We start from the raw sequence: 22,777 nt of genomic DNA on the forward strand, positions 1-22,777 counted from the left end.
ATTTATTTTGAAGAGTCACCATGTTTTCGTGAGCCTGGTGATTTATGTCCTCCATGGCGGTTGCCACCCTCTCCATGGCGGAACGTTCATGCGCCATTGCCTCCTCAAAGGCAGTGCTAATGTTAGAGATGGACTCCTCCATTCTCTGCACACTCGCAGTTACCCTGGATGCAAACCCTGTCAGAGACTCCTGCACTTGTTCCTGGAGTTCCAGCACCGCTCTCTTTCTGGATGGACCCGGAGGCACAGTGTCTACATGCAGCTGAGCAGAGCTAGGAGAGTCCTGCGACCTCCGACGAGGACTCTCCACTGCTGTGGCTGTCTCCACCATCTGCTGATGCTCACTTGTGAGCAAAGGACCCACCGAGGTGTGCATTTCTGCGCTGGTGCTGGGTGTACTGAGTCCTGGTGACGCTGCTCCCTCAGAGGCTCCAGGTTCCTCTGAGGAGTCATCCGGCACTTCCTCCTGGACAGTGGGGAGGGGGGGCACTCGATGGTGCTGTGGGGGAGTAAAGGCATGAGTTAGACATCTGGGGGGCGATTTTGCCAGCACTGGGGAGGCGGGTATGGAGGCGGGACTGCCGGGAAAATGGCAGAATCTGGGAGCGGGTACCCATCCCGCCCCCAACTCGCCTCCGTGCCGTCTTCCCAGGAGGCGGGTACCCTCCAGCCAGGCTGCCTTTGTCTGCTGAGGAGGCTTCCTCCGGCCATCGGGAGGGAACAGAATCTCCCTGCGCCCTCTTACCCCCTGCACAAGAGCTTGCAGGGAGTCCTCCGTGAATCGGGGAGCAGCCTTGGCTTTCGCACCACTCATGGTCACCTAGGCCCATTCAAGATGCAGCAGTAACAGGAGAAGAGAGGCTGAGGCTACATGGAGCCCTTAAAAGCACGTGCAGCAATGAGCCCATCAGTGCAGACCAACAGACCCGCTCCCAGTCATTGCAGCAGGCAGCGCGCAATGACTGGGACTAATTGGTCCAATTAAGCCAAAATGGGACATCGGGAGTGGCTGAAACCAGCAGCGGGTCTGAAACCCGCCCACCAGGCAACCCGACTCCATCCCGCCTCCTCCATTAAAATCGAGCCCATCGAGTTGTCATTCTCCCGGTCGGATGAGGAACATGAGGTATGTTGAGGGAACATACCAAGTCATGCTTAAGTACAAGTCCCCAATATTAAGAAGGCCACAAAATGCACATGGTGTGCCTTATGTACCACGTTTTTCACCATTCATCGCTAAAGGCAGGCTGAAGCTGTGCAACTTGATTCGGGTGAGATAATGTTTAGCATTTCACAGAGCAAAAAGTCTACCCAAATCCCGTGTGTCAAAGCCGAGCCAATTGCAGTAACAGGCTAACAGGAGAATGAAAATATTAGTTATCAAGCTAAGCTGTAGAACGGTCTGTAATCCTATTTTACATTAAAAATAGTGGGAGCAATTTTTGTCTGCCTGCCGCCCAGTTCACGCTGCAAAACCGGGCAACAGGCAAACAAACCATTTTTTTTAAACATCTGGTCGGTCAAGGTCCGCCTGACTCAATTAACGAGTGGGCCTCAAAATGGGCAGCCTGCGCTCCCACCTGTTTCAGAAGGGGAACCTTGACAAAATATTTAAATTGGGGTCCTACGCCACATGTAGGGCCCCGCCGCAATTGTCATGGTCTCCTGGGGTAGGAGCGCGTGGTATGCCTAATGGAACTGCCACATCAGCCATGATCTAATCGAATGGCGGAACAGGCTCGAGGGGGGCTGAATGGCCTCCTCCTGTTCATGAGAGAGCGCTGCACTGTCGGAGGTGCTGTCTTTCGGATGAGACGTTAAACCGAGGCCCCGTCTGCCCTCTCGGGTGGACATAAAAGATCCTGCGGCACTATTTCGAAGAAGAGCAGGGGAGTTCTCCCCGGTGTCCTGGACAATATTTATCCCTCAACCAACATAACAAAAAAACAGATTATCTGGTCATTATCACATTGCTGTTTGTGGGAGCTTGCTGTGCACAAATTGGCTGCCGCGTTTCCCACATTACAACAGTGACTACACTTCAAAAGTACTTCATTGGCTGTAAAGCGCTTTGAGACATTCGGTGGTCGTGAAAGGCGCTATATAAATGCAAGTCTTTCTTTTTTTTTCTTTCCGTGAACACTGAGTAGCCTAACCGGCAGTCCTTAAAGGAACCACTGCAGCCCGCTCCAAAAGAAAACTGGAGACACTGATTTTGGTGGGGCCGGGAAGAATGAGCGCTCCTCCTGTCGCCACAACAACTTCCAGCTTGCTGCCTGTTCCCCGCCATGTCCACCCACCGAGATTGCCTCCGCCGTACCCCCCCACCCCCCCCCCGCCACACCTTTAAGCAATGACCTCCAGCTGGGCTCTGCGAGGGGAGTCTCCGGGTCTCCCACCCTCCTCAATTGGTGAGCTGTCTCTCGTTGCATCTTGATCGCATTCACATGAGGCCCGACCGTGAAAATGGTTGGAGCCTCTCGTTAGTGCCGTCAGGCCAGGCGGTGAAATCGTGCTCCCTGCCTGCCTGATTTGCACTATATCTGAAAAAACATCCCCAGTGTGTGGGCTCAACATTCCAAAGGCATTGTACCTGTAGCTTGCGCTGTGAGCGCATATTGTTGCATGTAGCATGACGTTACGTGACAGGGCCACCCAAAATATAGGATATACAAGTAGGAGACGATCTTGTATTATAAAAAGTTTCTGAAAATAAGTACAGAGCACCTATACAAAGAACAAGTCACTAGACCGCAAAAACAAATGAAATGGTCAGTTAAATAGTAATCAGCAGTCAGCCTCAGCTGAATGAAGCCTGCAGAGACACGGCTGGATTTTCATTGAGGAGGCGGGTAGGAGGCGGGACTACAACTTTCGGGGTTGTAGTCCCGCCTCCATTGAGTTGTAGCCAACCCACGCGATTTTGACTTGATTGACCTTGTTGAGCCCGCCCAGCGGGCTCAGCAGGCCAATTAAGGGCCACCCGGCAACAGGTGACGTCACAGATTGATATTTCATGTCAAGACCTTTTGACAGATGAAATATCAGCGTTTGACAGCTGTTTGAAGCTGTCAAACACTGACAATCTGTATTCTAAGTTAATTCCTTCCTCTCAGGATGATTTAGAGATCTCTCCAGTACAGAAAGCTGAATGCTGCAACTTTTGACAGCTCGCGGCCATTCTGCTTTCTGCGCCGGTGAGATGAGGGACTCCCGAGACCTGAAGGAAGGAAGGCTGTAAAGGTAAGTAAAACTTCTTTAAACACTTTAAACACACCAAACACACTTACCTCTGCACTCATGCACCCATCACTCACCTGAACACCAGACATCTCAACCCCTCCAAACCCTTCAGCTCGACGGCCCGCCTCGCTAACTTGGCGTGGTTTGGAGCTGTCGGGAATCCCACACTTCAAGAATTAAAATAGGGATTAGGCTAAAAACTGCCTGTTAACTACCTGTTAACAGGCAGTTAATTGGCACTAATCCCCTTCCCGCCTCGGGGAGGCGGGTCCCAGAGCGGGGCGGGTACCCGCCTCCTTTGAAACTGGCATGGAGGCGGGTTGGGGGCGGGATGGGTTCATACCCCCCAATTTCAGGATTTTAACTCCCCACACGCCTCCAATCCCACCTCCACGGCCCAATGAAAATCCTGCCCACTGTGTCCTGAGATGCGCTATAATTGGCAGAACAGCAAATTGGAGTTGATGGTAATGGAACATGGCAAGTAACATCTCCAGCCCACACTTTTGTAGGGGAAAGTTCTCAATGACTTCTCTTGGCTGTTGGTTGGAACCACAGATTGCAGCTACAATACCAAAGTGATAATTTATAAAGCTTAAGTACAAGTTCAGCTATAGCACAAAATCACAGCGCATTAGCAATGTAACTTCCAAATGATTCTCTCCTCACCTCTCTCCCTCATCCCATCCCCAGTCCCTCTTCCCACCTCTCCCTCTCTGCTCCAACCTCTCTGCCACTCCCACGCCCTCTGCTCTCCTCTCTCTCCCCTCTTTCTCTCAACCTCTTCCTTCCCAACCCCCTGATGCTCTTATGCTCTGCTCCTCCCTCTTCCTCCTCACCTCCTCTCCCTTCCTTCTTCTTTAACCCTCCTCCCCCCACTACCCTCTCCTTTACTTTCCCCCCTTCCCTATCCTCTTCTCTTCACTCCTTTCTTCTCCCCCTCACTCCATCCCCAGTCCCTCTCCCCTCTTCTCCTCGCTTCCCTCTTCTCTCCTTTCTTTCCTTTCTTCTCCCCCTCACTCCATCCCCAGTCCCTCTCTCCTCTCTCATCTCTTCACCTCTCCTCTCTTTCCTTTCTTCTCCCCTTCACTCCATCCCCAGTCCCTCTCTCCTCTCTTCACTTCTCCTCTCTCTCCTTCTCCCCCTCACTCCATCCCGAGTCACTCTCCCCTCCTCTCCTCTCTCCCCTCTTCTCTCCTCCCTCTCCTTTCTTCTCCCCCTCACTCCATCCCAGTCCCTCTCCCCTCCTTTGCCTCTCTGTCCTCCTCCTTTCTTCTTTCCCCTTCTCCTCTCCCACCTCTCCTCCTGTACTCTCTTTCCTCTCCTCTCCCCATTCATAGTCCCCGTCAATCGTTCTCCATCTCCGGCCCCTTCCTCTCCCCTCTCCCTCCCATGTGCCTCCTCTACCCTCCCCATCTTGTTTCAATTATTTCCCCATCCTCCAACCCCACTTGACCTGAAAATGCCTCAACTCCTCATGTGCAACACCATGGAAGATCGATTGGTATATAATGAAAAATTACTTCTGCATAACGTCTCCCAGTGGCACACTGAGATCAAACACTTGAGCTGGTGAGTTTGTTCTCCCTTCACCCTGCCTCATTTCACACCAGCCCCAAGCTCAACTATTGTGAAACTCAACCCAACTGTGACGGTTGGATTTAAGGCGTAACCATCTAGTTGGAAAACTAGCAATGAACTGCCAGGTTACATCTTCTGATTGCTTTTACTATTCTGTTAATTTGTGTTTCTGATGGCCTCTTGCTTCCCTCTGGGTGCATCTGATTCTGTTCCTCCCTCATTACATGCCCCTCAACCCCCTCATGACAGTTACCCAACTTCCGGACTCAATGGCCTAGAAATTCAGTAAGGCGCTGCATGCTTTGCGCCCAGTTACCGCCTAAAGAGGGCTTCTGCGCCAGTAGAGGAGGTTGCGCTGATATTGAGCTCAGCGGTAATGGCGGCGGTAGCCGGTAGCGCTGCGCCGGCACCGATGACATCATCGGTGTGCGCAGTGCCCCGTTTCCGCCCTGATGCCGGCCCGACGCCCATATTCAGTTGCCGCCGCCTCCTCCGTGGCGGCCGCTACTAACATCCGGAGACCAGGGCCTTACTGCAGCCTTAGTGGGGCGCATAAAGGTGGAGGTGCGGCCGGCCGCTTTTTCGGCGGCCGCCTGCCCGCACCTCCTTCCCCGGCCTCCTCCACCACCCCCCCCCGCGGCATTGCCGGCTGCTTTCCGCGAGCCCGGCACTTCTCCGTGGTGCCGGGCTCATTTGCCGGCACAATCCAGCGGCGATCTCCCCGTTGCAGGCACCTCCACCTTAAGAGAAGGAGGAGGCCTGCAGTACCGCAGCCTGCCGCACCGCATCGGGTGGCGCAGCGGCACCTAGAGCGTTGAAATTCAGTTTCAGCTCCCCAAGCAGGGGCGGGCACACCCTGGAATAGCGCCCGGTTCCGACTTGGGGCGCAAAAAGTGAATGTCTGACGGTCGCACATGGCTCCGCGCCCAGCGCTAACGTTTGGCCGCTAGCCAGCTGGCGGGGCCATAGTGAATTTCTAGGCCATTGTGTTCCCAAGTCCATGTTCCTCCCACGTGACCAGACCCCTACCTGCTCCTTGTGTTCCAGGCTTCTCCGTCTACCTCCCCCAAGCAGGACAGTAATTCAGCAAAAGACTGTTAGCAGATGGAGGCTGAGATGTTTCTGCCTCGCCGTAGTGTTTCTAAATCTTTTTCATTCTTCCAGTCATTCCTTGAGCAACCTGCAGCAGTGTACCTTCTCAAAGCTAAGTAGGTTGGAAAGAGATGTGGGGGGAGAAATCCAGCGGTGGCCGTTGTCAGGCGTGAAGGCAGCATAGCAACCTTAATGCATGCCTGAACTGGGAGGCCCCCACCGAGGCCAGCCCGAAATTGGGCCTTGGGCCTCACCTGAATAACTGGGGCGAGTCGCCCCGCCACAGGCAGCTCGCCTGACTGCTGATATGAATTTCAGGCCTCTTGCCTCGCCAACACTGGCCCTGAGGTAAGTGCCATGGCGGGGGGGCGGTGGGGGGTGTCGATCGTAGCCCGCAATGGAGTGTCGTGAGGAGAACTTCTGCTCCTCCCGGCTCCACATACACTTTCAAAAAAAAAATCAAAACTTACCTTTTTGGTGGAAACGGGTTCCTAGCCTGGAGCCTGCTCCATTCAGGGCAGCCCAATTTCTCAAAGGGGTCCTAAAACAAGCGTGAGGCCCCTCATTAGCCTATGCGAGGGGCCGAATGCCTGTTTTAGGTGACCGCTCCGGATGCCTGAAAATCATCTCAGGCTAATATGGCATTGAATGTTTATCGGGTGTCCTTGGACCTGCGAAATTGGTCATTTCTGCCCCCGTTTTAGGCCCAACGATGACCAATTTTTTACCCTGTGGGCTCCGGGAGCTGAAGGACTTGGATGTACGAACAGTAGGCTGGAGGAGATGGAGGAGAAGAACAGCCTGTTGGGTCTTTTAAAGGCGGAGAGAGAGAGACGGAGATGTTTAGGGAGGGAAATCCATTGCTTAGGGCCGAGGCAGCTGAAGGCACGGCCACCAATGGTGGAGCGATGAAAATCGGGGATGCGCGAGAGGCCAGAATTGGAGGAGCGCATTTGCTTCAATGTGTTTTTTTATGAATAGCGCACAGTGTGATTTCAACCCAAGTATCTGTCAGCGGGTGAGAACAGCCCACGTATTGTGTGTGGGAAGCTGAGATAGCAAGGGGCCCAATCCTTCTGTCAGTGCCCAAGAAGTAGCCAGTGTGTGGGGAAAACTGATAGATCAGCGTTTATTGGCAGCGAATGGAAACAATAACAGACGCCTCAAAGTGGATTTAAGGCCTTTACTTTGATTCCGTTCCAAACTGCTGTGCTTTTTCTCCCCAGCTTTCTGCCCCCTCCTCCCCCCCCCCCCACTCCTGAAGATGCTGAATCATACTGGTGTAGAATTCCACAGCCACCAATACTTTGCCGAGTCGCCATTTTCATTTGTAAGCTGAGACAGTCAGGTTTGATAGGCTATTCTACTGTGGCAGGCATCAGTGCCCAGCCACGATTCAATCCTCACCTGATGGTCCAAACGGTCAAACCTATCAGAAAGGGTCACTGGATAGCAGCCGGGGTGGGAACTGTAGCTGACTTTTTACATAGAAACATAGAAGATAGGAGCAGGAGTAGGCCATTCAGCCCCTCGAGCCTGCTCCGCCATTCAATGAGATCATGGCTGATCATTCAAATTCAGTACCCGGTCCCTGCTTTCTCCCCATATCCCTTGATCCCTTTAGCCTTAAGAAATATATCCAACTCCTCGAATATATTTAATGAATTGGCCTCTACTGCCTTCTGTGGTAGAGAATTCCACAGGTTCACCACTCTCTGGGTGAAGAAATTCCTCCTCATTTCTGTCCTAAATGGCTTACCCCTTATCCTTAGACTGTGACCCCTGGTTCTGGACTCCCCGAGCATCGGGAACATCCTTCCTGCATCTAGTCTGTCCAGTCCTGTCAGAATTTTATAAGTTTCAATGAGATCCCCTCTCATTCTTCTAAACTCCAGTGAGTATAAGCCCAATCGACCCAATCTCTCCTCATACGTCATTCCTGCCATCCCAGGTATCAGCCTGGTGAATCTTCGCTGAACTCCTTCCATGGCAAGAACATCCATGGCAAGAACATTACCTCTCCCTAGACAGGAGTACGCAGGCCATTTAAAAAAAAAATTTAGTTCCCTTACTGCCAACAATCTAGTAAAAAAAGATTGAAGATTGTACCTCGAACCTTGCTGACCTGTATGGCTCAGTACAACAACGGACAAAGACTATATGCGATGTACTGAGCCATTGGAGGGCGTTTTATGTCATTGTCTGAACATATTCAATATTGAGTATATTCAAGGCTGAGATAGATAGATTCTTGGGAATCAAGGGATATGGAGATCGGGCGGGAAAGTGGAGTTGAGGTCGATGATCAGCCATGATCTTATTGAATGGCGGAGCGGGCTCGAGGAGCCGTATGGCCGACTCCTGCTCTTATTTCTTATGTTCTTATCTCCATTGGCTCACCACCTTGTTCCGATGTTCCTCTACGTCATGTTGATATCCTGGTAGACAATCAGTATATCACAATAAATGTGTAACTGTTTTATTTTTTATTATCCACAGACATCAATCGAACAGCAGCTGCTGGAAGAAACGTGGGACTAATTGTTGGTAAGGAACAAGAGCAAAGGCAGCTTATGATTTTTTTCAGGGAACCAAACAAGAAGTAGTTGCAGTGAGGACATTATCACCAACTCACTGAACCAGACACAATTTTTTAGACTTTAAAAATGTAATAAAAACAGCTATTTAAAAAGAAAAACACAAAGAGCCATTCCTGGGCTGTGTGCAAATCACAGAATCAGACAGCACAGAAGGAGGCCATTTGGCCCATCATGCCTGTGCCGGCTCTTTGAAAGAGCTCTCCAATTAGTCCAACTCCCCCACTCTTTCCCCATAGCCCTGCAAATGTTTCCTTTGCAAGTATTTATCCAATTCCCTTTTGAAAGTTATTATTGAATAGGTCCCTGAAGATGGCAGGACATATTGAGAGAGTGGTTAACAAAGCATATGGGAACTTGGGCTTCATAAATAGAGGTATTGAGTACAAAAGTAGAGAAGTTATGCTGAACCTTTATAAAGCGCTGGAGTATTGCGTCCAGTTCTGGTCACCACACTTTAGGGAGGATGTGAAGGCCCTTGAGAGGGTGCAGAGATTTACCAGAATTGTTCCGGGGATGGGGGGTTCTTAGTTACAAGGACAGGTTGGAGAAGCTGGATTTGTTTTCATTAGAGCAAAGGAGGTCGAGGGGTGATTTGATAGAGGTGTACAAGATTATGGCCTAGAAATTGGGTATAGCCCCGCCAGCACGTTTGCGCCGAAAATTTTGCGCCCGCCACGGAGCCAGTTGTGCCCGCCCCATATTCACTTTCAGCGCCCCAAAGCGGAACCGGGCGCTGGTACAGGGTGTGTCCGCCCCGCTTGGGGCGCTGAAAGTGAATTTCAGCGCTCCCGGTCCCGCTGTGCCACCCGATGCGGTGCGGCAGGCTGCTGTACTGCAGGCCTCCCCCTTCTCTTAAGGGGGAGGTGCCTGCAACGGCCGGAGCCCCGATTGCAAGTGCCGGCAAAAGAGCCCGGCACAACGGAGAAGTGCCGGGCTCCACGGAAACCAGCCGGCAATGCCGCGGTGGGGGGGAGGTGGAGGAGGCCGGGGAAGGAGGTGCGGGCAGGCGGCCGCCGAAAAAGCGGCCGCCCCGCACCTCCACCTTAACTTGCGCCGCTAAGGCTGCAGTAAGGACCCGGTCTCCCAATGTTGTTAGCGCCCGCCACGGAAGAGGCGGCCGCTACTGAAGATGGGGATCGGCGTGGTTTCGGGCGGTACCGGGGCACTGCGCACACCGATGATGTCATCGGTGCCGGCGCAGAGCGCTACCGGCTAACGCCGATGTTCGGGCCCACCTAATTTCGGGCGCGACGCAACTTCCGCCGCAACCCACTCTTTCGCCCCTAATTGGGCGCAAACGCAACTGAATTTCTAGGCCTATGACTTTTTTGGACAGGCTAGACGGGGAAAGGCTGTTCCCACTAGTTGATGGTACAAGGACTAGGGGACACAGATTTAAGGTTTTGAGCAAGAGATACAGGGGGGACGTGAGGAAAAACTTTTTTACGGAGCGAGTGGTGAGGACCTGGAACTCGCTGCCGACGGAAGTGGTGGAAGCGGAGACACTCAATGTTTTCAAGGGGAGACTGGATAGGCACTTGAGGGAAATAAACTTGCAGGGCTACAGGGCTAGAGCAGGGGAATGGGACTGACTGGATTGCTTTACAGAGAGCCGGCACAGTCTCGATGGGCCGAATGGCCTCCTTCTGTGCAGTTATGGGTGGAGGTAAGGAATAATAAGGGGAAAAAAACACTAGTGGGCGTAGTCTATAGGCCTCCGAACAGTGGCAACTCTGTTGGACGGAGTATCAATCAGGAAATAGTTGAGGCTTGTAATAAGGGAACATCTATAATTATGGGGGATTTTAACTATCATATTAATTGGACAAATCAAATTGGGCAGGGCTGCCTTGAGGATGAGTTCATTGAGTGTATTAGGGATGGGTTTCTTGAGCAGTATGTAACTGAACCGACCAGGGGGCAAGCAACCTTAGATCTGGTCCTGTGTAACGAGACGGGATTAATTAAAAATGTCCTAGTAAAGGATCCCCTTGGAATGAGTGACCATAACATGGTTGAATTCCATATTCAATTAGAGGGTGAGAAGGTTGGATCTCAAACAAGCGTGCTAAGCTTGAATAAAGGAGACTATGAAGGTATGAGAGCGGAATTGAGTAGAGTGGATTGGGAAAATAGATTAAAGGGTAAGACGATACATGATCAGTGGTGTACATTTAAGGAGTTATTTTACAACTTCCAAAAAATATATATTCCACTGAGAAGAAAAGGGTGTAAAAGAAAAGACAGCCATCCGTGGCTAAGTAAAGAAATTAAGGATAGTATTCGACTAAAAACAAGGGCATATAAGGTAGCCAAATCTAGTGGGAGGATAGAGGATTGGGAAAACTTTAAAAGACTGCAAAAAATAACAAAAAGATTGATTAAGAAAGGGAAGATAGATTATGAAAGTAAATTAGCAAAAAATATAAAAACAGATAGTAAGAGTTTTTATAGTTATATAAAAAGAAAAAGGGTGGCTAAAGTAAATGTTGGTCCCTTAGAAGATGAGACTGGGAAATTAATGGTGGGAAATATGGAGATGGCAAAAACACTGAATGAATATTTTGTATCAGTCTTTACAGTAGAAGACACTAAGAATATCCCAACACTGGACAAACAGGGGGCTAAAGGGGGGGAGGAGCTAAACACGATCAAAATCACTAAGGAAGTGGTACTCGGTAAAATAATGGGACTCAAGGCGGATAAATCACCTGGACCTGATGGCTTACATCCTAGGGTCTTGAGGGAAGTGGCGGTAGGGATTGTGGATGCATTGGTAATAATTTTCCAAAACTCCCTGGACTCGGCAAAGGTCCCGGCAGACTGGAAAACTGCTAATGTAACACCCTTATTTAAAAAGGGCAGTAGACAGAAGGCTGGAAACTATAGACCGGTTAGCTTAACATCTGTGGTAGGTAAAATTTTGGAGTCCATTATTAAGGAGACAGTAACAGGACATTTGGATAATCATAATTTAATAGGACAAAGTCAGCATGGTTTTATGAAGGGGAAGTCATGTTTGACAAATTTGCTGGAGTTCTTTGAGGAAGTAACATATAGGGTGGATAAAGGGGAACCAGTGGACGTAGTGTATTTAGACTTCCAAAAGGCATTTGACAAGGTGCCACACAGAAGATTATTGCTTAAGATAAAAAAATCACGGGATTGGGGGTAATATTCTGGCATGGATAGAGGATTGGCTATCTAACAGAAGGCAGAGAGTTGGGATAAATGGTTCATTCTCAGACTGGCAATCAGTAACTAGTGGTGTTCCGCAGGGGTCAGTGCTGGGTCCCCAACTCTTTACAATCTATATTAACGATTTGGAGGAGGGGACCGAGTGTAACATATCAAAGTTTGCAGATGATACTAAGATGGGAGGGAAAGTAGTGAGTGAGGAGGACATAAAAAACCTGCAAGGGGACATAGACAGGCTAAGTAAGTGGGCAGAGATTTGGCAGATGGAATACAATACTGGAAAGTGTGAGGTTATGCACTTTGGCAGGAAAAATCGTAGAGCAAGTTATTATCTTAATGGCAAGAAACTGGAAAGTACTGAAGTACAAAGGGATCTGGGGGTCCTGGTGCACGAAACTCAAAAGGTTAGTATGCAGGTGCAGCAAGTGATTAAGAAGGCCAATGGAATGTTGGCTTTCATTGCTAGGGGGATAGAATATAAAAATAGGGAGGTATTGCTTCAGTTGTACAAGGTATTGGTGAGACCGCACCTGGAATACTGCGTACAGTTTTGGTGTCCATACTTAAGAAAGGACATACTTGCTCTCGCGTCAGTACAAAGAAGGTTCACTCGGTTAATCCCGGGGATGAGGGGATGGACATATGAGGAGAGGTTGAGTAGATTGGGACTCTACTCATTGGAGTTCAGAAGAATGAGAGGCGATCTTATTGAAACATATAAGATTGTGAAGGGGTTGGATCGGGTGGATGCAGGGAGGATGTTCCCGATGATGGGTGAAACTAGAACTAGGGGGCATAGTCTTAGAATAAGGGGCTGCTCTTTCAAAACTGAGATGAGGAGGAACTACTTCACTCAGAGGGTGGTAGGTCCATGGAATATGCTGCCCCAAAAAGCTGTAGAAGCTACATCATTACATAAATTTAAAACAGAAATAGACAGTTTCCTAGAAGTAAAGGGAATTAAGGGTTATGGGGAGCGGGCAGGAAATTGGACATGAGTCTAGGTTCGGATCGGTCATGGCCCTGTGGGTAGCGGAGCGGGCCCAGGGGCCGTGTAGCCTGATCCTGCTCCTATTTCGTGTGTCTAATTCTGTTAGATTCAGGAGATGGTTCTGTGATAGTGGATTGGCGGTTAGGATCAGATCAGCCATGATCTTATTGAATGGCGGAGCAGGCTCGAGGGGCCGATTGGCCTACTCCTGCTCCTATTTCTTATGTTCTTTAGTTCTTATGTTCTTATGACTCTATGACTCTGCTTCCACCACCCTTTCAGGCAGTGCATTCCAGATCATAACAACTCGCTGCGTCACAAAAATCTCTCCTCATCTCTCCCCCCTTGGTTCTTTCGCCAATTGCCTAAAATCTGTGTCCTCTGGTTATTGGTGTGGTGTATGTAACCTGTTCCACCTTAAGAGAACTACCTTAAGAGATGTACTACTTTCTCTTGGCTGCTGTATACTGTAATACTGTAATACCGGTGGTGACCACACCGGTATATAAGTGTTGTGCAAGGATTTGCTGGGCAGTTCAGCCCTGACCTTCGAATAGTAAAGACCTGTTAAAAGTTATTCTTGTTGTCTGTGTCCAGTGATTGATCCTAAACATAACTGGAACATACAGACTCAACAGTGGCGACGAGTCCGATCTTACCCTGCGGCAAATTTACATCCAAGGCAGCTTCGTCCTCAAAACGGGCGTCGAGAAGAGGCATCCGCCCTCATCATCCTGCTGAGCACCATCGCACGGGAGGCATCGAGAACCGGGTTAAAAAGAAAAAGAATTCTGACCACGAAGCCCTCCATCAGCGACAGGCAGTGATCATCCCTTCTACCACGGTGGTGGGTAAGCCGATCAGCGACACGAGCAGAAAGTCGGCCGCATTGACTGTGGAGTAGGGGAGGGAAAACGGAGGAATAAGGGCGGAGAGCTCGACCACGGCCGGTAGAAAGGGCCGGGCTGCAATCGAGGCCGAGAGGCGCAGCGACTGGGGCAGCTTAAGGCTCGAGAGCCGCGGAGAACTCAAACGCAGCCGGTGTACAGGACCGGGCTGCGAGCAGGGCTGCGAGGCAAAGCAGCGTCGGGGAGTTGAGAAGCTTAAGGCACGAGAGCCGCGGAGAATTCAAATGCAGCCGGTGTAAAGGACCGGGCTGCAAGCGGGGCTGCAAGGCAAAGCAGCGTCGGGGAGTGAGAACCGCTGGGGAGGCGAGAACGGCAGCAGCAAGGCAATCGCCATTGCAGCCAGCGGGGGAAGAAGGCAAACGCGGGAATCCGCCATTGTAGTCGGCGGGGAAGAAGACGAGCGCGGGAAGCCGCCATTTTAAAAAACTTTAAAAATTTTAAAAACTTGCAAGGATGCCTAAACATGGGAGCATTAATACCTTTGATAGTGATGTCAATCGAAGATTGGACCACGTATGTAGAACGCCTGGAAGTTTATTGTAAAGCAAATAAGGTACCAGATGATGAGAAAGCATTAACCTTATTAAGCTCAATGGGGGCGAAGACATACGGGCTATTGAAGCACCTTCTATCACCAAATAAACCGGCGGATCAGACCTTCGCGAATATTGTTACTGTCCTGAAAAATCATTTAAACCCCACGCCGCTGATAATAGCGGAACGATTTAAATTTTACAGAAGAACGCAGTTGAAAGACGAAAGCAACGCTGAATTTTTAATTGAACTACGTAAGCTATCGAAGTACTGTCAGTTTGGGACAGGGCTAGCAGATGCGCTGAGAGATAAATTTGTGTGTGGATTGTTAAAAGAAGGAACACAAAAGCGACTGCTTGAAGAGAATGATCTTACGCTTGATAAAGCTGTCACTATTGCAGCATCGCAAGAAGCCGCAGCAAGAGGCACTGTGGAAATGCAGCTACGGTCACCGGAACTCTGTACCAATCAAATGGTCTTGAGTACAGGAAAATGTTATCGTTGTGGAAAGACAACACACGATCAGAACCAGTGCTGGTTCAAAAATCAGGAATGCAGAAAATGTGGTAGGCTTGGTCACATAGCTAAAGTATGCCGGTCAGGAAAGAAGACCAGCAACAAAAAGTCACCGCAGGAAAAGTACAAAAAGGTACACAAGGTGACAGAGAACAGTTCGAACGAACAGAAGTCAGATTCAGACGCCAGCAGTAATGAACTGGGTAGTCTAAGAGTACACAATGTTGGTAAGGAAGCAGACCTCCAAACAATTTGGGTCACACTTCAGATAGCAGGAATCCAAGTGAAGATGGAATTGGACACTGGATCGGCATTGACGGTCATGAATAAGAAAGATTACAAAAGGTTATTCCCACATATTCCCCTACGGGATACGGAGATTGTATTGAAAACATACACGGGGCAAAGAGTATACCCCATCGGGAAGATAGAGGTAAAGGTGGTCCACAAGGGCAAAGAAAGCCGAGGAATGGACTTATATGTGCTACCTGAGGGAGGTCCACCACTACTGGGACGGGAGTGGATTAGGAAAATAAATATGGACTGGCATTCCTTAAAAGCACTAACGGTAGATTCCGGTACAAAAGATGTCAAACCTAAACGATTGTCCAGAATATTGGACGATGCTAAAGAGGTGTTCCAACAAGGACTGGGAACACTGAGAGGAATTACGGCAAACATCAAGATTGAAGAACATGCAAACCCAAAATTTTTCAAAGCCAGACCGGTACCTTATGCAATACGACCTGCTGTGGAAGCTGAGCTGGAAGGGCTAGAACGTTCAGGAGTACTGTCTAAGGTAGACTGGAGTGAGTGGGCCACGCCCATTGTCCCAGTCATGAAGCGTTCATCGAGCAACAAGCCGGGGGAACCGGGGAAGGTTCGCATCTGTGGTGATTTCAAGATCACTGTTAATCCGGTGCTTCACACGGTGCAGTATCCGCTTCCACAGATTGAGGATATCTTCGCTTCATTGTCTGGCGGGAAACACTTCACCAAGATAGACCTGGCGCAGGCGTACTTACAGATGGAAGTTGAGGAAGAGTCACGCCAGTATCTCACGATCAACACACATAGAGGCTTGTACCGGTATAATAGACTGGTTTTTGGAGTGGCATCGGCTCCAGCAATTTGGCAGAGGGCCATGGAGCAGGTATTACAGGGAATTCCAGGTACACAATGTTACCTGGACGATATTCTGATTATAGGAGATGATGACGAGGAACACCTTGCAAACTTGGAACTGGTGCTCACCAGATTGAAAGAATATGGTCTTCGAGTTAATCGCCAGAAATGTGAATTCTTTCAGAAGAGGATCTCGTACTGTGGTCATGTCATTGACCAGGAGGGGCTTCATAAGTCTCCTGACAAGATCGAAGCTGTTGTGAAGGCTCCCGCTCCGGATAATGTATCCCAATTGAGGTCGTTTCTAGGGTTGATTAACTCTACCATAAGTTTCTGCCAAATTTATCCACGGTGCTGCACCCGCTGAACGCTCTTTTGCAGAAGGGAGTACCATGGAAGTGGAGCGAGGGCTGTAAGAGGGCCTTTCGCGAAAACAAGGCATTGATCACCTCAGAGGAAGTGTTGGCTCACTTCAACCCAACGCTGCCTATTCGTTTGGCTTGTGATGCTTCTCCATATGGTATTGGGGCAGTACTCTCACACAAGTTGCCAAATGGCCAGGAGAGGCCAGTTGCGTTCGCATCCAGATCATTGACCTCTGCTGAGCGCAATTATGCTCAGATAGATAGGGAGGCTCTCAGCCTTGTGTGGGGAGTAAAGAAGTTTAATCATTACCTGCAGGGCCAAAAGTTTACGCTTCTGACAGACCACCAGCCGTTGGTATCCATTTTTAACCCTAAGAAGGGTGTTTCGGTGATGACAGCACAGAGACTCCAGAGATGGTCCCTTTTCCTAGGGGCACATCAATATCAGATAGAATTCAAAGATACAAAGCAGCATGGTAATGCTGATGGGCTGTCGCGCCTGCCACTACCTACAGAGGAGGAGGCACTGACGGTTGACCCTGTTGAGTTATTTCACTCGACCATCATCGAATGTTTACCAGTCACCAATGCAAGTATTGAAAGAGAAACCAGGAACGACCTGACACTGTCCAGGGTCTACGAAGTGACAGTGAAGGGATGGCCAGCACATGGTGATCCACTGTTACCGGCATTCTCAGCAAGACGAGAACAGCTGTCCGTCTGTCAAGGAACATTGATGTATGGAACAAGGGTGATTATTCCTCCTAAGTTAAGAGAGAGAGTTCTAAAGGAACTGCATGAAGGTCATCTGGGGGGAGTCAAGATGAAAAGCCTTGCTAGGGCTTATGTGTGGTGGCCGGGTATCGACCAACAGATAGAGGAGCTGACGAAAAGCTGCTCAGGGTGCCAAAAAGTGCAAAATGCACCTCCGATTGCACCGCTGCATCCATGGGAATGGCCTTCAACCCCATGGCAACGTGTACATATTGACTTTGCTGGTCCTTTCATGGACTCCATGTTTTTAATTGCGGTGGACGCACATTCTAAATGGCCAGAAGTGATTAAGATGACTACCACTACCTCGGAAAAGACGATCGCGGTGTTAAGAACGATATTTGCGAGAAATGGATTGCCAGAACAAATATGTTCAGACAACGGACCGCAGTTCATGTCAGAAGAATTCCAGGGATTCATGAAGAAAAGAATGGGGTGAAACATTATACCTCTGCCCCATATCATCCGGCTACAAACAGGTTGGCCGAGAGATTTGTACAAACGTTTAAAAAAGCAATAAAGGCCATGAGCGAAGATCAGATTCCACTACAACACAAGGTGGACAAATTCCTACTGGCATATCGAAACGCCACTCATGCAGTGACAAACCAAAGTCCTGCCATGATGTTCTACAACAGGAGGTTGCGGTCCAGGTTGGACTTGTTAAAACCAAATGTGCGGAGGGAAGTTGAAAACAAACAGTTCCAGCGTATAAATAACAAGACCACTCGGAGTTTCGAAATAGGACAACCAGTGTTAGCCCGGGACTATAAAAACGAGAAATGGCAATCTGGAACAATTCGGGCCAGACAAGGACCCCTGATGTACACGGTAGATATTGGTGAAAATGTAATACGGCGTCATGCTGACCAACTGGTAGAATCGAGAACAAGGGTCGAACCCATGGTTACGGCAGAGACAACCATGAAAGAAGTTAGTGAACCTGAAGCATCTACCTCAGAAGTGAATGTACCTGAAGATGATGTCCAATCCATAAGAGACCAACTAGATGAGTCACCCCAGCAACGAGAATCAGAGACCCCTGAAAGGCGTTATCCAACTCGAATCAGGAGGCCTCCTCAGAGACTGAATCTTTGAACTGTTTTGCATGAAGTTGTATATATATATGTTATTATGTTATGTTAAATGGGGATATAACTGTTAAGCTAAAAAGGGAGGATTGTGGTGTATGTAACCTGTTCCACCTTAAGAGAACTACCTTAAGAGATGTACTACTTTCTCTTGGCTGCTGTATACTGTAATACCGGTGGTGACCACACCGGTATATAAGTGTTGTGCAAGGATTTGCTGGGCAGTTCAGCCCTGACCTTCGAATAGTAAAGACCTGTTAAAAGTTATTCTTGTTGTCTGTGTCCAGTGATTGATCCTAAACATAACTGGAACATACAGACTCAACAATTGGCCCTTCTGCCAAGGAAACCTGCTAGGTGTTAACTCATTCACTGTTCGAGATGCTGTTGTTTCTTATTGTAGCTCCAGGTTTTCCTTAACAGAGTGACTGCTGCCAACGAACCAGAAACTGTGCATATGGAAGCAGGCCCCAAATATGGAAAAATAATGTTCACCGCAACAGACAGAAGAGCCGATAGCGATAAGCTCACTCGGCGAGAGTACAATAAAACTCTCACAAGCTGACAACATCCTAATATCACCTTCAAGTCCCATTTTCTTGTTAATTTGTACTGGAAGTTTTAGCAGTTCATCCTGATGAACTAATCACACCGCTGCCACTCTCTCTCTCTCTCCTCACATTCCTTCTCCGCCCTCCCTCTCGTTTTCCTCCCACTCTCTGTCTAGTGCTCCTCTCTCTATCTCTCCGCAGTGTCTCTATTCTCTTTCTCAAGGATCCTTTTCCCAGCCGATTAAATCCTAACATCCTGCGCCTGCATTCTGTTCACCAGCTGTCTGTTCAAACCGCAACAGACAGAGGAGCTGATAGCGATAAGCTCACTCGGCGAGAGTACAATAAAACTCTCACAAGCTGACAACATCCTAATATCACCTTCAAGTCCCATTTTCTTGTTAATTTGTACTGGAAGTTTTAGCAGTTCATTCTGATGAACTAATCATACCGCTGCCACTCTCTCTCTCTCTTCTCACATTCCTTCTCCGCCCTCCCTCTCGTTTTCCTCCCACTGTATCTTTGTCTAGCGCTCCTCACTCTATCTCTCTTTCTCAACGATCCTTTTCCCAGCCGATTAAATCCTAACATCCTGCGCCTGCATTCTGTTCACCAGCTGCGTGTTCAAACCGCAACAGACAGAGGACCTGATAGCGATAAACACACTCCGGGAGAGTACAATATAACTCTCACAAGCTGACAACATCCTAAATATCGCCTTCGCGTCATATTACAGACCTCACAATACCTGAAATTTCCACCCCTCACCTTTCTCTCTCACTAATCTGTGGGAAGTCCGGCGAGAACAAACAAAAAACCAATGGAACTGCGCAGACGCAACTACTTTATGTTGTTGGCAGCAGTCGCATCCTTTCCTTAAAGTGTGGGATTAACAGCTAGTAACAGGCCCCGTGATTGATTAATTTACGCGAGCTCCGGATGAAGCAGGCCGAATGACCTTTTATCGCACCAGAGTTTCCTGAGCTTTCCTTATTTGCTCCTTATTTCCCATCTAGTGAAGCTAACTTGTACGGTCTCTGTGATTTTAAAATCCTGTCTATAATGGGGCACCCAAAACTACACACAGTACTCCAACTGTAGCCTAATCATTGCCTTGTACAAACTTACTGTATCAGCCTCTAATTCACCTCAGGATGTGTGCCATCTTTCTCACACCTCAGACCTGTTCTTAAAGGGACAGACCTGGTTAAGCACAGCTTTTAGTATTTAAAGCATCATAACTGTGCTCCCCAACATTGGACTACCTGCGAGCAATGCAATAAGCAGATTTTATTTATGTATATATATAAAAAAATGGCCCATGTCCCAGTGGGCCTGAGCCTGGACACTAGGCAAGCAGAGTGCCCTCGAAGTGTGCTCCGTCTGCCATTACCCCCCCCCCCAATATTACCGGAACCCCACTGTGTTTGAGGGTTCAGTTCAGTTAAACGGCCCAGACACTCCCCTGGCACCGGCCTGCCGTCCGGGTACAGGCCCGCCTGCTGGCAGGACCTTGCGCCTGGTAGCGGAGGAGGGAAGGCCACCTCGACTGCAGCCTTCGTCAGGGCCTTGTAGGTGCAAGGCCTCCAGAACTAATCCCTGGCCCGATGGCTCTGTGTAAAAACAGGAAAAAATAAATTGGGATTTACCCAGCGGTCCTGCATTTTTACTGCTTGCCCCTCTCTCAGTCGGCGAGGCGGGCTCGGCACTTGGAACGTGACCCGCTTCGTCCCTGCTGGTGGAAAATTGAGCTTCACTAGCATTGCACCTACTCCCCCTCAAGGGGAACCCAGGAAATCCGGGGGCAACGTAAAGGGGTGGAGACCTGTCATCACGAGTCTCCCGCCCTTCATCCTCTGCTTTGCACCCAGGGCAGAAGCGTTTCCCTGAGCACAGTTAAAATTGGCCCTAAGACGTTACGTGTCTACTGCGGTGTGTGATTTCTTAATGTAGTTTTATTTTTAACCTTTGTCGACCTAACAATATTGTCTTTCGCTCTCTTAACAAAGGTACCAGTACAGGCAGCATCTTTATCATCACGCTGTTCGTACTATTCATGGTTTGGTTATTTCTTTTCAAAAACAAAATGTGAGTATTGCGAAGACGCTTTGTTGAATGTTTTTTTTTGTAGTACAGCCGGCCCAGTAATGATGCCAAACTCGAACACTGAACTCTCCGCAACAGGACCCTGGGGCAGCACAATTTTGCCCCTGGCACGCGTCAAGGAGTGGGGGGTTGAGATTTTATTTTCACAGCCAATCAGCATCAAATTAGGGGACATTTTGTGCCCGCGGCTCGTGCCCATTGGGTTGATGTTGTACGATCTCACTTCACTTAAGACCCAGCAGAACAAAGGAAGCTAGGACCAGGAGGAGGCCATTTCCGCCCCTCGAACCTGCTCGGCCATTCAATGAGATCATTGGTTGATCGGTGTTTCCTTTCATTTTTTGGGGGCGGGTGGCCCCTTCAAAATATTGCGCAGACGCGGGACTTTCGATTTAAAAGCCGGGGAGTTGCAGAGCGCTGCACGGCCGCGCTGCTTAAAGGAAACATTGAGCTGATCTATACCTCAACTCTAATTGCCAAATGGCCTGTTTCTGTGCTGTAAATTCTATGAAAGTCTATGAAAAACTCCATTATGTGCCTTTGCGCCATAATCCCATGATGCCCTTACCTAACAAAAATCCATCTGTCTCAGTCTTGAAAATTTCAACGGGCCCAGCATCTGCAGCCTTTTCATGGGGAAGAGTCTGCTCCAGATTTCCGCTGCCGTTTGTGTGAAAAGGTGCTTCATGATTTCATTCTTAAATAGCCGAGCTCCATTTTCAAGATTATGCCCCAGAAAGAGGATACCTTCTGGCCTGGTTGCAAACTTGAGTTCCAGAGGCTACAGGACAGTGAGCAGGATGAGGACATGCACTAATAGTGTTAGCGGTGGCTCAGTGGGTAGCACTCTTGCCTCTGAGTCAGAGGGTTGTGGGTTCATAGACCCACTCCAGGGACTTGAGCACAAAAATCTAAGCTGATACTGCAGTACTGAAGGAGGAGAGAGAGTTTGAGAGTCGGAGAGGTTTAGGGAGGGAATTCCGCAGCTTAGGGCCCACGCAGCTGAAGGCACGACCACCAATGGTAGAGCGATGAAAATCGGGGATGCGCAAGAGGCCAGAATTGGAGGAACGCAGAGATCTCAAAGGGCTGTAGGAGGTTACAGCGATAGTTTGAATTTTAACATTATATCCCCTTGTTCTGGATTCCCCTACTAGAGAGCAGAGCTGTTGACTATTTGCCCTGTTAATTCTCTTCATCATTTTAAACACCTCAATCTAATTACCCCTTAGCATTAACCTCCAAGGTCTATAACCCAAGTTTATAATGGTAGAGTTTATATTCCAAGTTCATGCCAGCACCTTTTTCCCACCACCAGTGCATATCAGAACATTACTGACCCAACGCCCACCCTTTCTCGCATGTGCTGCTGACGGGCGAGATTCCCCCATCGCCGTCATGTGTTTAGAAAATACCTCAGTTCTCTCATCGTAGCTCAGCCCCTTCCTCCCAGGTAATATTCTGGCCACCCAATGCAACCTAGAGTCCCCGGAGAGAGCTTTACCTGCAAGGCAGAACAGTGAATCTCAGGCTCCCTCCACGCATTCTGCTGGCAGCCAAGAATAGCCGAAACGGAACTGAATTAAAATAAAACACGGCCTGTTCTTAATGTATTTGCATTGCTTGTGATTACTGTTATGGGTAAGAGAAGTTATGTTAAACTTGTATAGAACCTTGGTTAGACCACACTCGGAGTACTGTGAACAGTTCTGGTCTCCATATTATAAAAAGATATATTTCTTCTTCTTAGGCAGTCCCTCGGAACCGAGGATGACTTACTTCCACATTAAAAATGAGTTCTCAGGTGACTGATGAGTCCAATGCGGGACCTACAGTCTCTGTCACAGGTGGAGCAGACGGTGGTTAAAGGGGCGGGTGGGTGGGGTGCTCGGGTTGACGTGTGCTCCTTGCGCTGCCTGCACTTGGCTTCCGCTTGCTCCCGGCGAAGAGACTCGAGGTGTTCGGCACCTTCCCGGATGCTTCTCCTCCACTTTGTGCGGTCTTGGGCCAGGGATTCCCAGGTATCGGTGGGGATGTTACACTTTTTCAAGAAGGCTTTTTCAAAAGATTTAGATGCACTGGACAAGGTGCAAAAAAGATTT

The 22,777-nt window shown here is 49.0% G+C and overlaps 1 protein-coding gene across 2 annotated transcripts in view; it reads left to right on the plus strand.

Moving 5' to 3' along the window:
• Positions 1-22,777, plus strand: part of LOC147105865 (uncharacterized) — a 155,531-nt gene that overhangs the window by 127,892 nt on the left and 4,862 nt on the right. For both annotated transcript variants that reach the window (XM_086010689.1, XM_086010690.1), the window contains 2 exons: positions 8,416-8,463; positions 20,579-20,657. In XM_086010689.1, the coding sequence (XP_085866815.1) occupies positions 8,416-8,463; positions 20,579-20,657 (127 nt within the window). The remainder of the gene's footprint in view (positions 1-8,415; positions 8,464-20,578; positions 20,658-22,777) is intronic.

The sequence above is a fragment of the Somniosus microcephalus genome, chromosome 17, assembly GCF_052327205.1.
Source record: "Somniosus microcephalus isolate GS21.2 chromosome 17, FLI_Smic_1.0, whole genome shotgun sequence".
NCBI lineage: Eukaryota > Metazoa > Chordata > Chondrichthyes > Squaliformes > Somniosidae > Somniosus > Somniosus microcephalus.